Below are 16,234 nucleotides of genomic sequence, written 5' to 3'. Positions count from 1 at the left end.
TGCATTGTGTTGGGTTTGAGAAAATTAGATCAGCACGTTATGCAGGTTCCCAAAGAGAAGTGGTTCTGGAGCAAGCAGAAAATGGGAACTCTCAGGCACCGTAAGCTCTCTCTCCACATAGGGCCTTCTGGACTTAGCGTCAGAGACATAGGTTCCCTTACATCAGTGCCTGCACGCAGGAGGCATCAGACTCTCTGAGCAGATGTGTTTGTTTAAATGAGGATGTCATGGCTAGACTCCATCCAGATACACTGAATCAACCTCTGGGGATTACGGCCCAGGAATCTATACCCAGGATTCCATCCATCCATCCATCCATCCATCCATTCATTCATTCATTCATTTACTCATGCATTCCTCATGACATGGGCAGCTTATGTAGCATCATTCAGTGTTCACCTCAAGTCCTTTTGATTTTTCCTAAGCGTTTCTTGCAGCTTTTCTCCTCTTGTGTGTCCACTAGGCATATGCCAAGTGCAAGCTACCAGCCTCTCTGGCTTGGAGCACTGCAGTAGCCTTAAATTCTCCCACAGGGGCCACCCCTCTCCCATACTCCATAGAGCAGCCAGGGTGGCTGGCTCAAGTCACAAATTAGATTGTCACCCTTCCTACTCCACCCTGACCCTCACTCCAGTTCTTTCTGTTGCTCTTAGGATGAGCACAACATTCTTCTGGAGCCTGGAGGACCCAGATCCCTACCCATCCCAGCCTCACCTCAGGCATCATCCCTGCTAACTGGCCTCTGCTCTCTCCAGAGGCTCCTTCCTCCTCCCTACCTCACTGCCTTGCCTCCAGGCTCAGCAGGGCTCCTCACCTTCTAAGGCCTTCCTACCTCTCTGGGTGGCCCTTTTCAGTTGCAGTTTTGTATTGATTCACATAATAATCGTGTCTCTCCAAGTCCAAGTGTGATGTCCCACGAAGGCTGGCACCAGGCTTCTTCATTATTGCAGCCCTCGTGCTTGGCTTACCGTAAGCTCTACACACCTGCTTTGTCCTCCTCGTAGGTTCAAAGGGGGATGGCCAGGGGTTGGCCATCGAGCAATCTTCAGTCACAAAGACACCATGTGTGATTATAATCACATACCCAGGAGTTCCATTCATTCATTCACTCGTTGATTCGTTCATTCCCTCATGCATTCCTTATGATAAGAGTAGGATGATGTGCTGTTTGGAGCAAAGAATTCTGAGCCTGGCTGGAGTCAGCCAGCACACAGAAGGCACTGTTGGCAATGATTTGAACACATTTTTGAGCACTTGGCATATCTCACTTCTCTTGGCTCAGTCAAAACAAACATTTATTGAACATTAACTAGGTGCCAGATGTGCTCCTTTTCCTTAAGTGGCTTCTGGTCTAGGGAGGCAAGGCAGACATTAAACAAGTGACAAGCTCATCAATCTTACAAAGAAGCAGTTGGGTACACCACAGAAACAGAAGAGGGAGTCCAAGCCTAGTGTGGGAGGTCAGCGGGAAGCTTCCTCGCATAAGGAATATTTGAGCTGAGATCTAGAGGATGAGTAGGTGGTAGAACAGGCTGTTGAACAGTCCAGGTGTAGGCCCAGGTGGAGTACACTTTGGAAGACGGGGCTACTTAATGGCATTGGGGAGTACCTGGTGTTCCCTAGTTCTCCTCCTAGGATTTGGGGCTTGGCCCATCCACACTCCTTGTCCATCCTATGAGGGGCTTGGCTGACACAGCCTGTGCTGACTCAGGGAAATGCTACATTGAACAGGAGAGGGGTGGGGTGTAACCTCTCTGGCCCCCTTCTCTGACTCAGGCACCACCCGGCTCTATCAAACATCACTGCCACCAGTTTTTGCTCATTTCTTTATTAATATAGAAAAGGAGCCCAAGGCAGCTGGACCAGTAGTACAAAGCACCAGGAGTTAATACTATTCTGGTGAAAGGGTTGGCTTTACAAAACTCAAGGAGCAGACAGGAGCTGCCCTGCTTCTGGGGCCAGGCCCAGCCCACTGCCCAGAACCTCAGAGCAGCACCTGGAACCAGCCTGTAGGAGACATGACAGGTAAATTGGGGGCAGGATGAGCTGAAGACCATGGGACAGATGGCAGGGATAGAGGGCCAGGCAGTGAGAACCATCCTGTGGCTGATGAGGACAGGGAATTGCTGGCTTGAGGCTCTCCACTGGACCATGGGCAGGGGCTCATGGTGGGCCACAGCCTGGGGGACAGGTAGAAAAACCCTGATACTAGTAGGAACAGGGAATCCAGACAGTCTTTCCCTTATCTCTCCACCAGGGGCCACCTTTGCTCTCTACTACAGGTGGGGCTTTAGGGCCCAAGGCACAGAGAGAGGAAGGCCAAGAGGCCTCCCAACTGGGAGGATGAAAGGGCAGGGAAGGAAGCACTTGAGTGTCCCCAGCTTTGGCAGCCAGGGCTGAGACACAGGGCAGGGTAACAGCACCCCTGCACAATGGGGCTGGAATGTGGGATAGGGATGGGCTTACCCTTGGCCAGTGACCAGGACCAGCCTCATGGCAATGGTGCCTGGCATGAACTTTAGCAGAAGTGAGTACTGGGTGTCAGCAGACCTGGGTTCTAGGCTTAGTTTTCCCAGAGCAGAGCTCTATCACTGTGGGCTAGCTGTCTCCTGCCCTGGGCTGGTCCTCATCAATTAATGAGGCCTTTGGATAGGACTTCTTACTTAGGTCATGGGAGGGACTCCACAGCTCAAGGGTGCCCCTCAACCTGCTCTTGGTAGTTAAGAAGTTAGTAGTTAGTTGGTAGTTAGCTCCCAACCAGATTCTGGACAAAACTGGCATGGAATGGAGGCTAGGAGGTGATGGGGGAGGATGCTTTTGCTTGGAACCTACCCCCACAAACACTCCAGAGTTGGAAAAGACTGCCGGGAGTCCTTTGCCCAGGGGAAGAGGCTGCCCTCCCTTTGGCACAGGGAGGGAAGGTGGCTCGGTGCAATACCTTCACAACCACCATCTGGGTGACACTTGGCATGGAGAGAATGGGTGGCACTATGCAACCCTTTATGTTCTTCCCTGGGGTGGAGTGCTCAAGGCCTCATGTGGCTTCTGCCTCCAACCCTTAGCATGGGCTCAGGAGTGCTCCTTTTCACTGTGATCCTGGCCTGGGGACAGCCCAAGACTGCCTGGCTGGCACATGTTAGTTGGTGAGGAAAGGACACGGGGGCGAGTAAGCGGACAGGGAGGCGAGAGCAACTCTGGCTTTCTCCTCTTCCTCTAGGGACAGCAGCTCAGTCAACTGAGTCACAGATCTCTTCCACCACAGAATTGAAGATGTGTGGCTGGTCTGCATAGACATGATGTGAAGCACCTTCAATCTCCTGTGGAGAGAGGAGGAACCCACAGTGGGTGGGAAGGATCTTTATTCCCAGCCCTGGAAAGATGGCACACCATTTCTTCCCCCTTTAGACCTGCTTGGCCATCATCTATGAGCACTTATCAGAAACAACAGTCCACAGTATACCTGGGAGGCTCAGTCAGTTGAGCACCGGACTCTTGATTTCAGCTCAGGTCATGATCTCAGGGTCATGAGATCGAGCCCCGTATCAGGCTCCATGTTTAGCACAGAGTCTGCTTGAGTTTCTCTCCCTCCACCACCCCCCTCACCGCCCTCACACACACTCACACACACACTCTCTCTCCAAAAAATAAATTTTAAAAAAGAAAGAAAGAAAGAAAGAAAGAAAGAAAGAAAGAAAGAAAGAAAGAAAGAAACAAACAATGGTCCACCTTCCTCCTAGAATTTTGGCACTTTCCTGTGTGTGGGGGTAATCAATGAATCCCAGAGTCCCATTCTTGTTCTCCTCTGGCTCTTCACTGTACCTCCTTCAATGCCAGCCCCACTGCCATCTACTCATTTCATCCCCAGGTCTGCTTAACCAGGGCCCATAGATGACACCCAGACTAATTAAGCACACTCATTAGCAAATGAGGAATGGGATAAGAAAAAGGGAAGGTAGTGGTGGGAAGACTTAATGGCAGCCTCTACTGTTTGCTCTACTGTTCATGGCGCTGGTTTTGGGTGGGATACGGGTTGGGAGTGGCAGCACCCGTATCTAGTTACTGAACAAGAACCTGTCATTTGGCTGACCTGGACTGTATGGAAATGAGAAACCCTTCATTACAGTATTGAAGAGTCATCTCTTTCAAATCCACTGCACTATCTGAATCTGTCCATTCCTCTTTCTCCTATTTGCTTACCCTTCTCCACCCCAAGGTTCATCTGCACCCAAAGTTCACTGTGTGCTCGCATTCAACACACAACACTTCTACCTCAGTCCTGCTCTCCTTGCTTGGCTGACATACCATGTCTCGGACGTAGGAATCCGGTCGCTGCATCTTTACTTTCTTCCCTGTGCTGGTATCTATCCAGGTGTTGGCCCCATAGATCATGGTGATGGGCACATCTTTTCGAATCAAGTGAATTCGCTCCAACATGGGGCGCCGTGCCCAGCCGAAGGACTCCATCATGGCTTTGAAAGCTGTCTCACCACTGGAGGAGCAAAACATGATGAGGCAGGCAGTGAGCAGAATAAACCCTGCAGCACCCAGTGTCAATACGACACGGCTGGAACGGTACACTTGACCATGTATGTATTCCTCTTAGAATCCTGGACCAGGCTCGTTAAATATTGGGAAGATGAGGAGACAGGTCTGAGGCTGTGGAGACCTCCCAGCACAGGAGATAGTCAGGGACATACTTGGATAAACCGCTGACGCCGACAACTGTCCAAGATGCAACAGGTTAACATTTATTTACTCAACAAATATTCACATGTCATGCCCTGGGCCATGTGTGGAGACATGAGAAAGACAGAGGTGGTGCCGGCCCTCGTAAAGCTTACAATTATCTTACACTTTGAGGAAGTGGGCATTTAAGTAGCTAATTATCAATAAGTAAGTAAGTAAGTAAGTAAGTAAATAAATAAATAAATAGGTGCCTGAGTGGCTCAGTCAGTTGGGCGTCCAACTTGTGGTTTCGGCTAGGTCATGATTTCAGGGTCCTGGGATCCAGCCCTGTGTCAGGCTCTGCGCTCAGTGTGAGTCTGTTTGAGACCCTCTCCCTCTGCCCTTTCCACTCATGCTCTTTCTCTAAAATAAATAAATCCTTTAATAAATAATTAATAGCAAATTATATGATTCATTATTTAACTTGGATTTCTCAAGAATTACAAAAAAGATAGTAAACAGACTAGGAGCTTGGCTTGCTGGGGGTGGAAGAGAGGGGTGAGGGGCTCATGTGAGGGGTGCCGTGAAGAGCAAATACGAGACAGCAGTGCCAGGAGCTTCCTGACAAGACTCTGGAATGAGACACCAGTCTTGTGAGGACCCAGGGGGAGCTGTACTTACTATGTGAGAAGCAAGGCCAATTTAATTTACTTTGCTCCCTGGCCATTTCCTTAGGCAGAGCTGAGAAGTAGTGTGAGGGATCTGCAAGGTTGGGATGGAAGCTGGCCTTCTGGGCTGCTCTGCAGCTTTTGCAGGAGGCAGGAAGGTTCAGGAGACTGCTGCCTACCAGGCCCAGCCTGTTTGGGTATTGTATCCCAGTCTCCTTTGTACCCCCAGCATGAAGACAAGCCTGAGTTCTGCACAGGCCACCAGAAACAGAGTTCTTCCCTGAGACATAACAGCATGGTGGAAAATTATGGACTCTGGAGTCAGAGAGACGGGAATTCAAATCCTGGCTGTTTTCTTAGTAAGTCATACAACCAGAATACACTTCCATTTTTTTTTTTTTTTTAAATTTACAAGTTGGAGAATTATATCCTCTTTATTTCTTCACTGGGGAAAATGAAAATATGGACAAGGCCCCTAAAATTAGGTAAAGCAAAGTATGTAACCCTCAACTATTTTTCCCTAGCCAGATTTCATGTTTTCCAAGGAACTGATAAGAGTTAAGGTGAGTATGTCAGGGCTACAACTCACAAACATCTGGGCAGTTATAAAATTAAGTGATGGTATTGCAGGGAGAGGGTAGATATCACTGATGTCACCTCTACTTCCCCCAGGACACGAAGGAGTTGCAGGATTATATATTCTGAGGCTGAGATTGGGAGGCCATTCATTACACACAACTAGGTCTGGGACTGGGTAAAGTTCTGAGCAGAGAGCTGGGGTTGGGCCTTGAGTGGGTATGGACTGGCACTGAGCCCAGTGGGGACTGAGAGGGGGGTCAAGAGCAGGAAGTCGGGGGCTACCTGATTTGACTGCTGAGCTGAGTCTCAATACGGCTGCTGAAGCAGGGCACTTCAAACAGCTGAGCTCATGCGGAATGTTGGACAGACAGTTCCCACACTGTCCCAAAGCCGGCTGGGTGTGGGCTAATACTCAGACAGCATTGCTGGAATGTAACCACTCCACCATCTTCACAGCTTTGGGCTCACCACGGGTGACCTGGGCAGGCCTGGAATGAGGTGGTGCAGTGCCTCTGCTCCAGTGACCCTGGCTTCCCCCAGATGCCTCACAGCAAGCTGGGTGAGGCTTCCACAGAGGCAGTGCCACCAACCTAGGCTCCTATATCAGTCATTCCTAGGGCGCTGCCTGGGAGGAAGATTACCTTCCTGACTGTGCCCTGGCTTTCAGTTGCCAAGACTGCAGCAGGTTTGTGGGGCCTGCTGTGTGAATAGTCATGGAAACTTCTCAAGATTCTGGGGACACCTCAAAATGTCCATAAGGTGTGGAAGAGATTCCTATCCCACCATTAAGTATTTCAAGGTGCACCTGGTGTGTCTTGGTGGCTCAGTAGGTTAAGCGTCTGTCTTTAGCTCAGGTCATGATCCCAGGGTCTTGGGATCAAGCCCCACATGCTCTCTGCTCAGTGGGGGGCCTGCTTCTTCTCCCTCTGCCTGCTGCTCTGCCTATCTGTGTACTCTCTTTCTCTATCAAATAAATAAATAAATAAAAATTTAAAAAATAGTATTTCAAGGTACACATAATTAAATTTTAAAATGCATACTACAGCAGTTCTATTTGTAGTAAGGTATTGTATAGATAAAATTGTGTGTGTGTAAAGGAAGATGTGCAAAGAAGTTCTCTAAAGCAATGTCACATCATATCTTGGACTGGAAATAGCAAGGAAATTTGGGAACTACAGGCTGGGATGGGGAAGACTTTTTTTTTCCTGCCTTTTAAAAAATACCATATTCATATTACTTTTTCAGTTAAAAAAAAACTTTTAAAATGTTTTCCAGACTCTTGCCTGTCAGGCTAAGTACCTATCTCTAGGGAAGAGTAAGAGTCTTCCTCTAGAGATGGGCAGTATGTTGAAGCAATCTATTATCTTCTCCATCCTTTTGTGCCACTCCCTAGGGAGGTCTCTGGAAATAATTGAGGCTGCTAGTGCCTGTATTTCCCTAATTGAATGAGAGCTTTGTGCAAGAAGAAATACAGCAGAGAATGATCTTGGGACGGTTCTGGAGTTACATCTCCAAACCCTTCCACTCCAAGCTGGCTCCAGGAGCCACCCTCACCTGGGATTCTGTGCGTTGCAATGGTAGATATACTCAGATATAGTATCATCTTCAAAGAAGTCTGCAAACTTGCGCTTGAAGTCCGGCCGGAATCGCTGTACCAGGCCAGGCCCTGGGAGTGGAGAGAAAAACATGGGAGTGGCTAGTTTGGGGAGCAAGGTTGATGGCGGTGTGCTTATGTATGTTTGAACAACTTGAACCACATGTTATTTCTCCAGGGGTTTGTTTGCTCTGCATGTTTAACTTTATAGTGGCAGCCAGACTGTGTGAGCTGTTGGGAAGCCCCAGACGACTACAGTGAGAGTCAGCTGGTTGCCAAAGAAGGTAGATAGTCCAATGGAACCAGCTTATTTTCAGCCCAATGAAGTCCCAAGCACTTTTCCTCCCAGGATCTCAAGCCTTGTAAGAGTCCATGGCTGAGGAGGGCCTGGGCGGCTGTCAGTTGGACATCTTTTTTTTTTTTAAGATTTTATTTATTTATTCATGAGAGACACAGAAAGAGAGGCAGAGACACAGGCAGAGGGAGAAGCAAGCTCCCAGCAGGGAGCCCGATGTGGGGCTCTATCCCAGGACCCCAGGATCATGCCCTAAGCCAAAGACAGACGCTCAACCGCTGAGCCACCCTGGTGTCCAAGGCATCTATCTGATTTTTGACTCTTTATTTCAGCTTGGGTCCTAATCTCAGAGTTGTGGGATTGGCCCTGCACTGGGGGCTCTGTGCTCAGTGGGAGTACTTGTGTGCCTCCCCCACTGCTTGTGCACACTCTCTCTCAAATAAATAAATAAAAATCTAAAAAAAAAAAAAAAAAAAAGTCCATGGCTGAGATGCTTTTCTTTTATAGTCTGAGCTATGTTCTTTCTCTTTGAGATCCTTAGGGATTTTTTTTTTTCTTTTTAAAGTCATCTCTACACTTGATGTGGGGCTCAACCTCACAACCCCGAAATCAAGAGTTGCATGCTCTATGGACTAAGTCAGCCAGGAGCCCGGAGACCCTTAAGGCCTTTCAATCTTCTGAAGGTATCAGATGGAACTAGACTATCTGCCAAGCACCCTCTCAGGTTCAGCCCTATAATAGAATACGAGTGGAGAGGTAAATTTAACTCTGGCATCTCAGACTTGGGCCGTTTTAGAGCAATCTGTTCCCTTCCCTTTCCCCTAGAGCACACACACACAAGCAGGAGGGCACCCAAAACAGACTAAAAATTGGGCCTAATGGTCAACTTCTGATCTCTCTCTTGGTCTTCTCTCTGTGCATGAGGATCAAGATGTGAGAGGGAGGTACAGCCAGGATCCCCTAGGCCCTGACCCTCCTCCATGGCTGCCAGCCAGCTTCTCAACCACACTGGTTCTGAGGCCCCTGCATGAACCTGGCCAGACACAATTCCAGAAAAGGGGAGAGTAATCACACCAGAGCTTATCCCTGGGAAGGGACCACAGAGGGCGTGCTGGAGTCCACAGTGCTGGAATGTCTGAGGTCAGCTCTCTGATCATTTATTCTTCTTTGGCACCTGTGTGTCTTGATAACCTTCCTTTCGTCCCAAACTCCTACCTTCTACTCAAATCCTCATTTTCCCTCTTTTATCCAGAGTCATTCTGTTTCTTTTGAAGGGCCTCAAGAGACAATACTTATTCAACCATTAGTAATTAGCTTTGTAATAATTGGCTACTGAACAGCACTATGTATACATAAGTAATTGTTACAGGATAGGAGATCACCAATCTTTTCTATAGAAGGAATCTGCTTTTTACTTCATCAGATTAAAAGTCACTCCCCGGGGCAGCTCTGGTGGCTCAGCGGTTTAGCACTGCCCTCAGCCCAGGGTGTGATCCTGGAGACCCGGGATCAAATCCCACATCAGGCTCCCTGCATGGAGCCTGCTTCTCCCTCTCCCTGTGTCTCTGCCTCTCTCTCTCTCTCTCTGTATCTCTCATGAATAAATAAATAAAATCTTAAAAAAAAAAAATCTTAAAAAAAAAAGCCACTCCCCCCTCGAAAGTAAGAGTATTGGCAATATGAGGTCAGAAGGCTGAGACCTACTAATTTTTTTTTTAAATAATTTATTTAAATTCAATATGCTGAGACCTACTAATTTTACTTACTCTGGCTGGCTCCCCCTGACTTCCTTCCCTTCCCTTGCCCAGAGTTTGCTGACAGCTCCTAAGTGGTAAAGATATAATACCTAACTGGAATAGGGTATGGTTTAGAGGGGCTTGCCTGCCACTGTGGGTTATGTTGGAGGCTCCAGCACCTACAGGAGGATCTGCGGTGGGTACCATGGGATCTGATGGTGGGTACCATGCTGAATCACCAACGGGTTGCCATAAACATTGCAGCCTAAGAACTCAGCAGAGGAAGAGTCACTTGATGGCCCCTTTTTCTCTCTCTCTAGCCAAGACACAGAATAGTAGTTCTGCTCCATCTGTTCCCCGTATAGGAAAGCTTTTTGCGTGTGGATGAAGAAAAAAAGAACCTTCTGAAACTGTAGACAAAGAGATCATGTCCAGATTAAGAGTTTTAAAAAACAATGTGAGGCCTATTCCCACTTCTCATGGGCCAGTGGGCACAAGTGAGCACAGTGGGAATCTAGATGCAGTGAGGCTTCTAGAATGGGACAACCTTGGTTTAAGGAGATAGTTTCTTTATCTGCAGGCTACTCACCCCAGGGCCCAGCTACTCGAAGAACAGCCAGTGGATTGGAACGCCCTAGGACAGACACCACAGCCTTGAACCAGGTTGGGGGTGCACGGATCTCACTGGGGTCAGTCGGTCGAAGAGGAAACCCCCAGGGATCCACCAGGATGAGGTGTTTAACTCTAAAGGAGGAAAAAGGAAAAGACAAGTTGTATGTTCTTGGAGGTACCATGGCCCTTAACTTGCCCTGGAAGAAGAGAACCATTGGAAACTAATATTGTAAGGTTCCAAGTGGGACAAGGAGTTAGGTCATGAGCAGGAGGTGTGACTTTTCCTTACCTTTCAGGGTACTTGATAGAGTAAGAGGTGGCCAGGAATCCTCCCAAACTATGCCCCAGGAGGATCATACTGGGGATCCCCATGGTCTCCCGCCACGTTTCTATTGATGTCACAAACTCGTCCTCGGCCCCTTCAGGGTCCCTCGGGAACGTTGGCCTTGAGCTTCGCCCAAAGCCAAGTAGATCAAAGGTGTGCAGTGTGCGGCGGGCACTCAGTGAATCCATATTGAGGATCCAGAGGCCTACGCCACCCCCGAAGCCATGCACCATCACCAGGGGGGTGCGATCTCTCAGCTCCGGACTCACCGTTACCGTCCAGATCTTGTTCTGATTTGGGAGGGAAACATATCGGGCCAGGAACTTGTTCTGGAGGCCTGGGGAGAGGGGAACACAGGGCAGAACAAGAAGACTGTTTTCTGACTGCTGTCATGTGTGCTTCAGCTTCTCCACTCTGTTGCCAAACCTTCCTCATTTCTTTCCTTTCACAACCCTCTGATCACATGCTCTAAGAGATCAAATCTAAGCATGATCTGTAGGCCATCTAGTCTCTAGGTAATTAGAGGGGCCATCTTATTCCTTCAAATTATGTCCAGGTTCCTTTGGGCCCATGTTGTAGTGACCCCATTGGCCTTATAGAGCTCCTGCATCTACCACTCCAGTACTGTGTGTGCTTGGAACTCAAAAGATGGACAGAAGCATCCTCACTGGGGGTGTCTGGGAGGGTAGCTTCCGACTGGAGCTGAGCCCGGTGGAGGGGTGATGGGTATGGACTGAGCCACAGGCTTATTCCTCTTGGAGACTGATGGTGTGCAGTGCTTACTCTGCTGGCATGATAACTGTCACGTGACAGGGCAGCTGGGGGGCTGGGAAGTTGCCTGGATCCTGGGAGGAGGCTTCAAAGCTGTGGCTGTTCTGCAGCTGTGCCACTCAGGCCCATGGGAACAGAGGGTTTCCATGACTGGGCAGTGGGTGCAGGGCGGGGAGATATGGGCAGATGCGGCCCATGGGTCTTGTTTGAGCCTGTGGCTGCTGTCAATCACAGGATGCCCTGCCCCAACATACTACTGCCCAAGAGAGTGGGTCTGTGGGAATCCCAAACTAACTGTAGTAACCAGGTAAGTGGTGGGCCTAACTGGATGGAATACATGGATAGCAATATTAGAGAATATAGGACTGCTGCTGGTCCTCAAGTTGCAAGGTGGTAAATCTGAGAAATACTTATGTGTTTGGAAGAAGAGAGGGAGAAAAGGAAGAAGGGAGGAGGGATCCCTGGGTGGTGCAGCGGTTTGGTGCCTGCCTTTGGCCCAGGGCGTGATCCTGGAGACCCGGGATCGAATCCCACATCGGGCTCCCGGTGCATGGAGCCTGCTTCTCCCTCTGCCTGTGTCTCTGCCTCTCTCTCTCTCTCTCTCTCTCTCTGTGTGACTATCATAAATAAATTTTTAAAAAAATTAAAAAAAAAAAAAAGGAAGAAGGGAGGAATGGGGGAGAAAAAAGGAGGGAAAGAGAATGTGTAGATATGTGTGTGTGTTGATAGCTGGTGTTGGGTTTGAAGTGAAGTTGTGGGATGTGCCAGGAACTAGCATAATGGAGACGGAAGGAGCTGTAGAGAAACCATAATCATACAATATGGTGTCCTCTGTGCAAATCCCTTCTCAAATCACTGACATATTTTCCCTCAACCCTAAGCACCGTTAATCAGGAATCAGTGGGCTCAGTGTAGCAGGCAGGCCCTGGAGAGATCCTGTATCTTTGGACCTCCTGATGGAGGTGGGATAAGCCATCCCTTCTACTTACACTGGAGGATCCTGGCTTCCACATTCTTCAGCTGAGACATGGAAGTGGGGCGCCAAGCAGGCAGCCAGCTACTCAGCCAGCCCTGAGGCCTGGGACAAAGAAACACAGTGATACCCATCGGCAACATTGATGCCCTCAGCCTTGCTGACAGTTACAAGAGTAATCAGGGTGTTTCCAGGTTCAGGAGGCCTGCGGCTAAGGCAGTCAGCAATTCCCTGCTGCGGCATAGACTACTCTTCTCCAACAAACGGCTATTAACAACATGCCCTTTGTCTCAAGAGATACTCAGGACACCATGTATATAACACTTCACAGTTTGCAAAGCTCTTTCACATTTATTATCTCATCTGGGCTTTATAACTCCCCTTTGTTACTGGTTATCATAATGTTCAAGATCACAAGGGGAAAAAGAAACAACTATTAACTAATGTTTCAGTTATCTTTATCTTTTGCCATTCCCAGGACTGGCTGTTCCTTTAGGGTAGGACAAATTCCCATGCCACCTGCCTTCTTGGCAGAACCTTGGGGTTTGTGTGTGTCCTTCCAAGCCCCTGGAAGTACAGAGCAGGGTCAGTGCCCAGCTGGGCTCTCAGAAAATCAATCGGTCCAGCCTGGAACAATGAGATGAGACAGAAAGGGAGAAGGAGGCAGGAGACCTGGGTTCAAGTCCTGTTGTGATTGCTTTGCCAGATTGCCTCTAGCCTTGTTTTTCAGATTATAAAATGTGTATAAAATATGTCCCCACCTCCAATGGCATGCAGTAAAATGACAACCCAACCTGCTATCTCCTTTATTTCCAAGAAAACTTAAGATTTCAGGGTAGAGGTTGAAAGCATTGGGTTGAAGGGTGAGGGTGACCCTCTGGTTCTGTATCACACTATCACATTTATAAGCAGAATGGCTTCGGCCTGATAAATGATTGGCCTTTGATCATCTAGATATGTAAGGGACCTCAAAAGGTGCCTAGGATGCTGAATGAGTTTATTATTTTCTGTTGTATATGATATTTCTATTTTCTTGAACTCTGCCTGAATGAAGGGCATTACAGGATGGATACCACCAGCTACAGGAAGGGTCTGTGAATATTAGTATAGTCAGGCAGGGGCATTCTGTGGGGGGAATGAGAGGAACCATTACTGATTCCTCTTGCCACACACTGGACATCCTGATACAGCATTTGAAGCACAGGATTTTAGATTAGGGCAGTTCCTTAGGAATCATCTAGTCCAGCCTATTTCAGAGACGAGGAAACTGATGCCCAAGGAGGTCACGTGGCTAGTTAGAAAAAGCAGCAGAACTAGAGCCCACACCTCAAATCTAGGTTTCTCTGTACCCTTCCTCTGGAAGCTCCAGCTGCAGTTTTTTCTTTTTTTTCTTTTTTGGAGAATTACTTTAAAAGTTCATTTATTGATTACTTATTTTTAGATAATCTCTATACTCAGTAGTGTGGGGCTCAAACTCATGGCCCTGCCATCAAGAGTCACATGCTCTATAGACTAGAACCAGCCAGCCCCAGCCTCAGCTTTTCAAACTTAACAGTATATAACCACATTTTCATGCTATTTCTGTTTTCTGAAAGGAAGTGTGAAATAAAGAAGAAAGCCAGAGTTCCAATCCTGACACTGCTACTTACCAGGAATGTGACTCTAGGCACCTTACTTAGCCTCTCTGTGTCAATTTCCTCATCTTTAAGAGAAAGATACTAATAGTATCTATTTCATATGGTTTATAAAAAAAGATTAAATAAGTTTATGCCCCTAAAACATACAGAATAATGCCTAGCATAAGATAACCTCCCAGTAAATGTTCTTTTCCTCCAGCTAAGTCATAAGCTGTTTATATTCATTCAACGTTTTGACGACTAGAGAGGCTTGCAAGAAATCCTGGGGTTGGGGAACCTGTGTGGCTCAGTTGGTTAAGTGTCTGCCTTCAACTCAGGTCATGATCCCAGGGTCCTGGGGTCTAGCCCCACAGTGGACTCTCTGCTTGTTGGGGAGTCTCTGCTTGCTTCTCCCTCTACTCTTCCTACTCCCACCCCCTGCTTGTGCTCTTTCTCTGGGTATCAAATAAATAAATAAAATCTTAAAAAAAAAAAAAAAAAAAAGAAAGAAATCCTGAGGTTGCAGCTGAGAGTGGTATATTAGTGACTTCAGCCAGATAAGAGTTCTCATCACAATCAATCCAGTGACTCTCAACCCTTTTGATACTCTACTGGAATTCCTTACGGTAGGCTTGAAGCGTGGGTACCAAGACTGCAGAATTTTGGCAGTCTTAAGAGACCAACTTTCTCTCTACATCAGAGACTGTGACAAGTGAGCCCGTGACATGTGGACTCCACCTTGCCTTGTACCTGCTCAAAGCAGTATTTGGGAGAAATGCCATACAATGCAACAGCACTGTGGGCTGCTTGGCAGATATGCCTCAGGGAGGAGCTTTAGTTTGCCTCTCTTCCCCAAAAATGTTACAGCTAGGGGACCTCTGGGTGGCTCAGTGGTTGAGCATCTGCCTTTGGCTCAGGGCATGATCATGGAGTCCTGGGGTTGAGTCCTATATCAGGCTCCCCATAGGGAGCCTGCTTCTCCTTCCACCTATGTCTCTGCTTCTCTCTGTTTCTTGTGAATAAATAAATAAAATCTTTAAAAAAAAAAAATGTTACAGCTAAAGCACTGGAAATAGTCCCTGCCACACTACATCTACTCAGTGCTATTGGGGAGGTGAGGGCTAGGGTGGGAAACTGAGGCAAGGGGCAGAGAAGCTGCTCAGCTGTGAACTTAGCCTGGCCAGAGTGGTCTCTTCCCTCTAGGGGGCTTCTATCCCAGTGGTAGGTGAGGCAAAAGGGGTTCTGTGTTGGGTCAGAGCCTGCTGTGGACCTCGGTGATTGGCGCAAGTCTCCTCTAACTTTTACGAGCCGGCTTCTTCATCTGTAAGAAGGAGCTGAACTGCCTGCATCTCTACTAGCTCTAACCTGTGTTTCCCCAAGTCATTGCAGCCGTTGTAAATTTGCTTTCGGAGAGGTCATCTTTAGGAAGCAAAACTCTTCCTGGGCAGTTCCTTCAAGCCCAGGAAGCTATTATGGTCATAAAGCTAATCCGTTTTGCAAGCTGCCAGTCCTGCAGCTCTGAAGAGCAGGAACGCGGGATACAGGCAAGGCCCTGTCGTGGTGAAATCAAGGCTTGGCTGGGAGCTGAGTCATTCTTCTGGAGCAAGCAACTTTTCCTTGCTTCTCTGCGGCTGCGGACGGCTAGTCGTACCACCTACAGGTGGCATCCCAAACCCGACGCCCTTGAGACGGTGAAAACAAATCCCCAAAGGTGGAATTCTGAAACCACAGCATTAGGGGTCTTGCGAGGATTTAAAAACGTTATCACCTAGGGTCGAGAGCGACCCAGTGTCTCGGCGGGCGAGCGCCCCAGGCACTCGCGAGCCCCTCACTCCGGGCAATCCCGCCCGGCGCCTCGGCCCCTCCGCACGCCGGCCGCGTCCCGGGGCAGACCTCTACGAGCACCGACTGCTCTGCCCCCCGCGCCCCGTCCCACGGGCTGCCGCGGGGCACCGGCCGTCACCACCAAGCCTAACCTCTTCGAACAGCGGCCGCGGACCGGGGAGCGGCCGCGAAGCCACAGCGGCCAGGCAGAGCCCCGGGGCCGCAGGCAGGCGCGTCGACCGCCGCTCCCCAGCCCCGCCGCCGCCTCTTCTGGGCAAAAGCGAAGCCCCCCCCCCGGCCCCCCCGACGCCGACCTGGAAAAGGGAAGGCGGGAAGGTGTTTACAACTGCTCCTCGGTCACCGACAGTCCCGGGGTCATGGCCCAGAGAGAGAGAGGAAGAGAAAGACACAGGATTAACTCACTGTTGCTCCAGGTCATCAGCCATAGTAAACAAGCCCTGCCGGGTCGAGCTGAGCCGGCCCATCCCTCCGCTGACGCCAGCACCAGCTGACCCGGCACAGGCCCGGAGAACGGGGCGGGCGCGGAGCCCGAGAGGACGCGAGTCCTGCGCACGC

General features: G+C 49.0%; 1 protein-coding gene across 4 annotated transcripts; it reads right to left on the bottom strand.

The window, feature by feature from the left end:
* Window positions 1-1,812: 1,812 nt before the first annotated feature.
* ABHD4 (abhydrolase domain containing 4, N-acyl phospholipase B) lies at window positions 1,813-16,234 on the bottom strand. 4 transcript variants are annotated; one of them, XR_012036297.1, is made up of 8 exons: window positions 16,082-16,234; window positions 12,235-12,323; window positions 10,439-10,811; window positions 10,127-10,281; window positions 9,683-9,907; window positions 7,467-7,578; window positions 4,303-4,489; window positions 1,813-3,317 (listed from the first exon to the last, which is right to left on the bottom strand). XR_012036297.1 is itself a non-coding variant. In XM_072837845.1 (7 exons), exons 1-7 carry the CDS (start codon window positions 16,141-16,143, stop codon window positions 3,228-3,230), a joined length of 1,068 nt encoding a protein of 355 aa, XP_072693946.1. In that variant the 5' UTR covers window positions 16,144-16,229; the 3' UTR covers window positions 1,813-3,227. The 4 variants fall into 4 exon arrangements, 3 of the variants coding, with proteins under 3 accessions (XP_072693946.1, XP_072693947.1, XP_072693948.1); XM_072837845.1 differs by lacking the exon at window positions 9,683-9,907 and having other exon boundaries at window positions 16,082-16,229; XM_072837846.1 differs by lacking the exon at window positions 9,683-9,907 and having other exon boundaries at window positions 15,973-16,131.

This window comes from Canis lupus, chromosome 9 (assembly GCF_048164855.1).
Source record: "Canis lupus baileyi chromosome 9, mCanLup2.hap1, whole genome shotgun sequence".
NCBI lineage: Eukaryota > Metazoa > Chordata > Mammalia > Carnivora > Canidae > Canis > Canis lupus.
The sequence above is the reverse complement of the archived record's forward strand: the minus strand, read 5'-3'. Positions and strand labels throughout refer to the sequence as shown.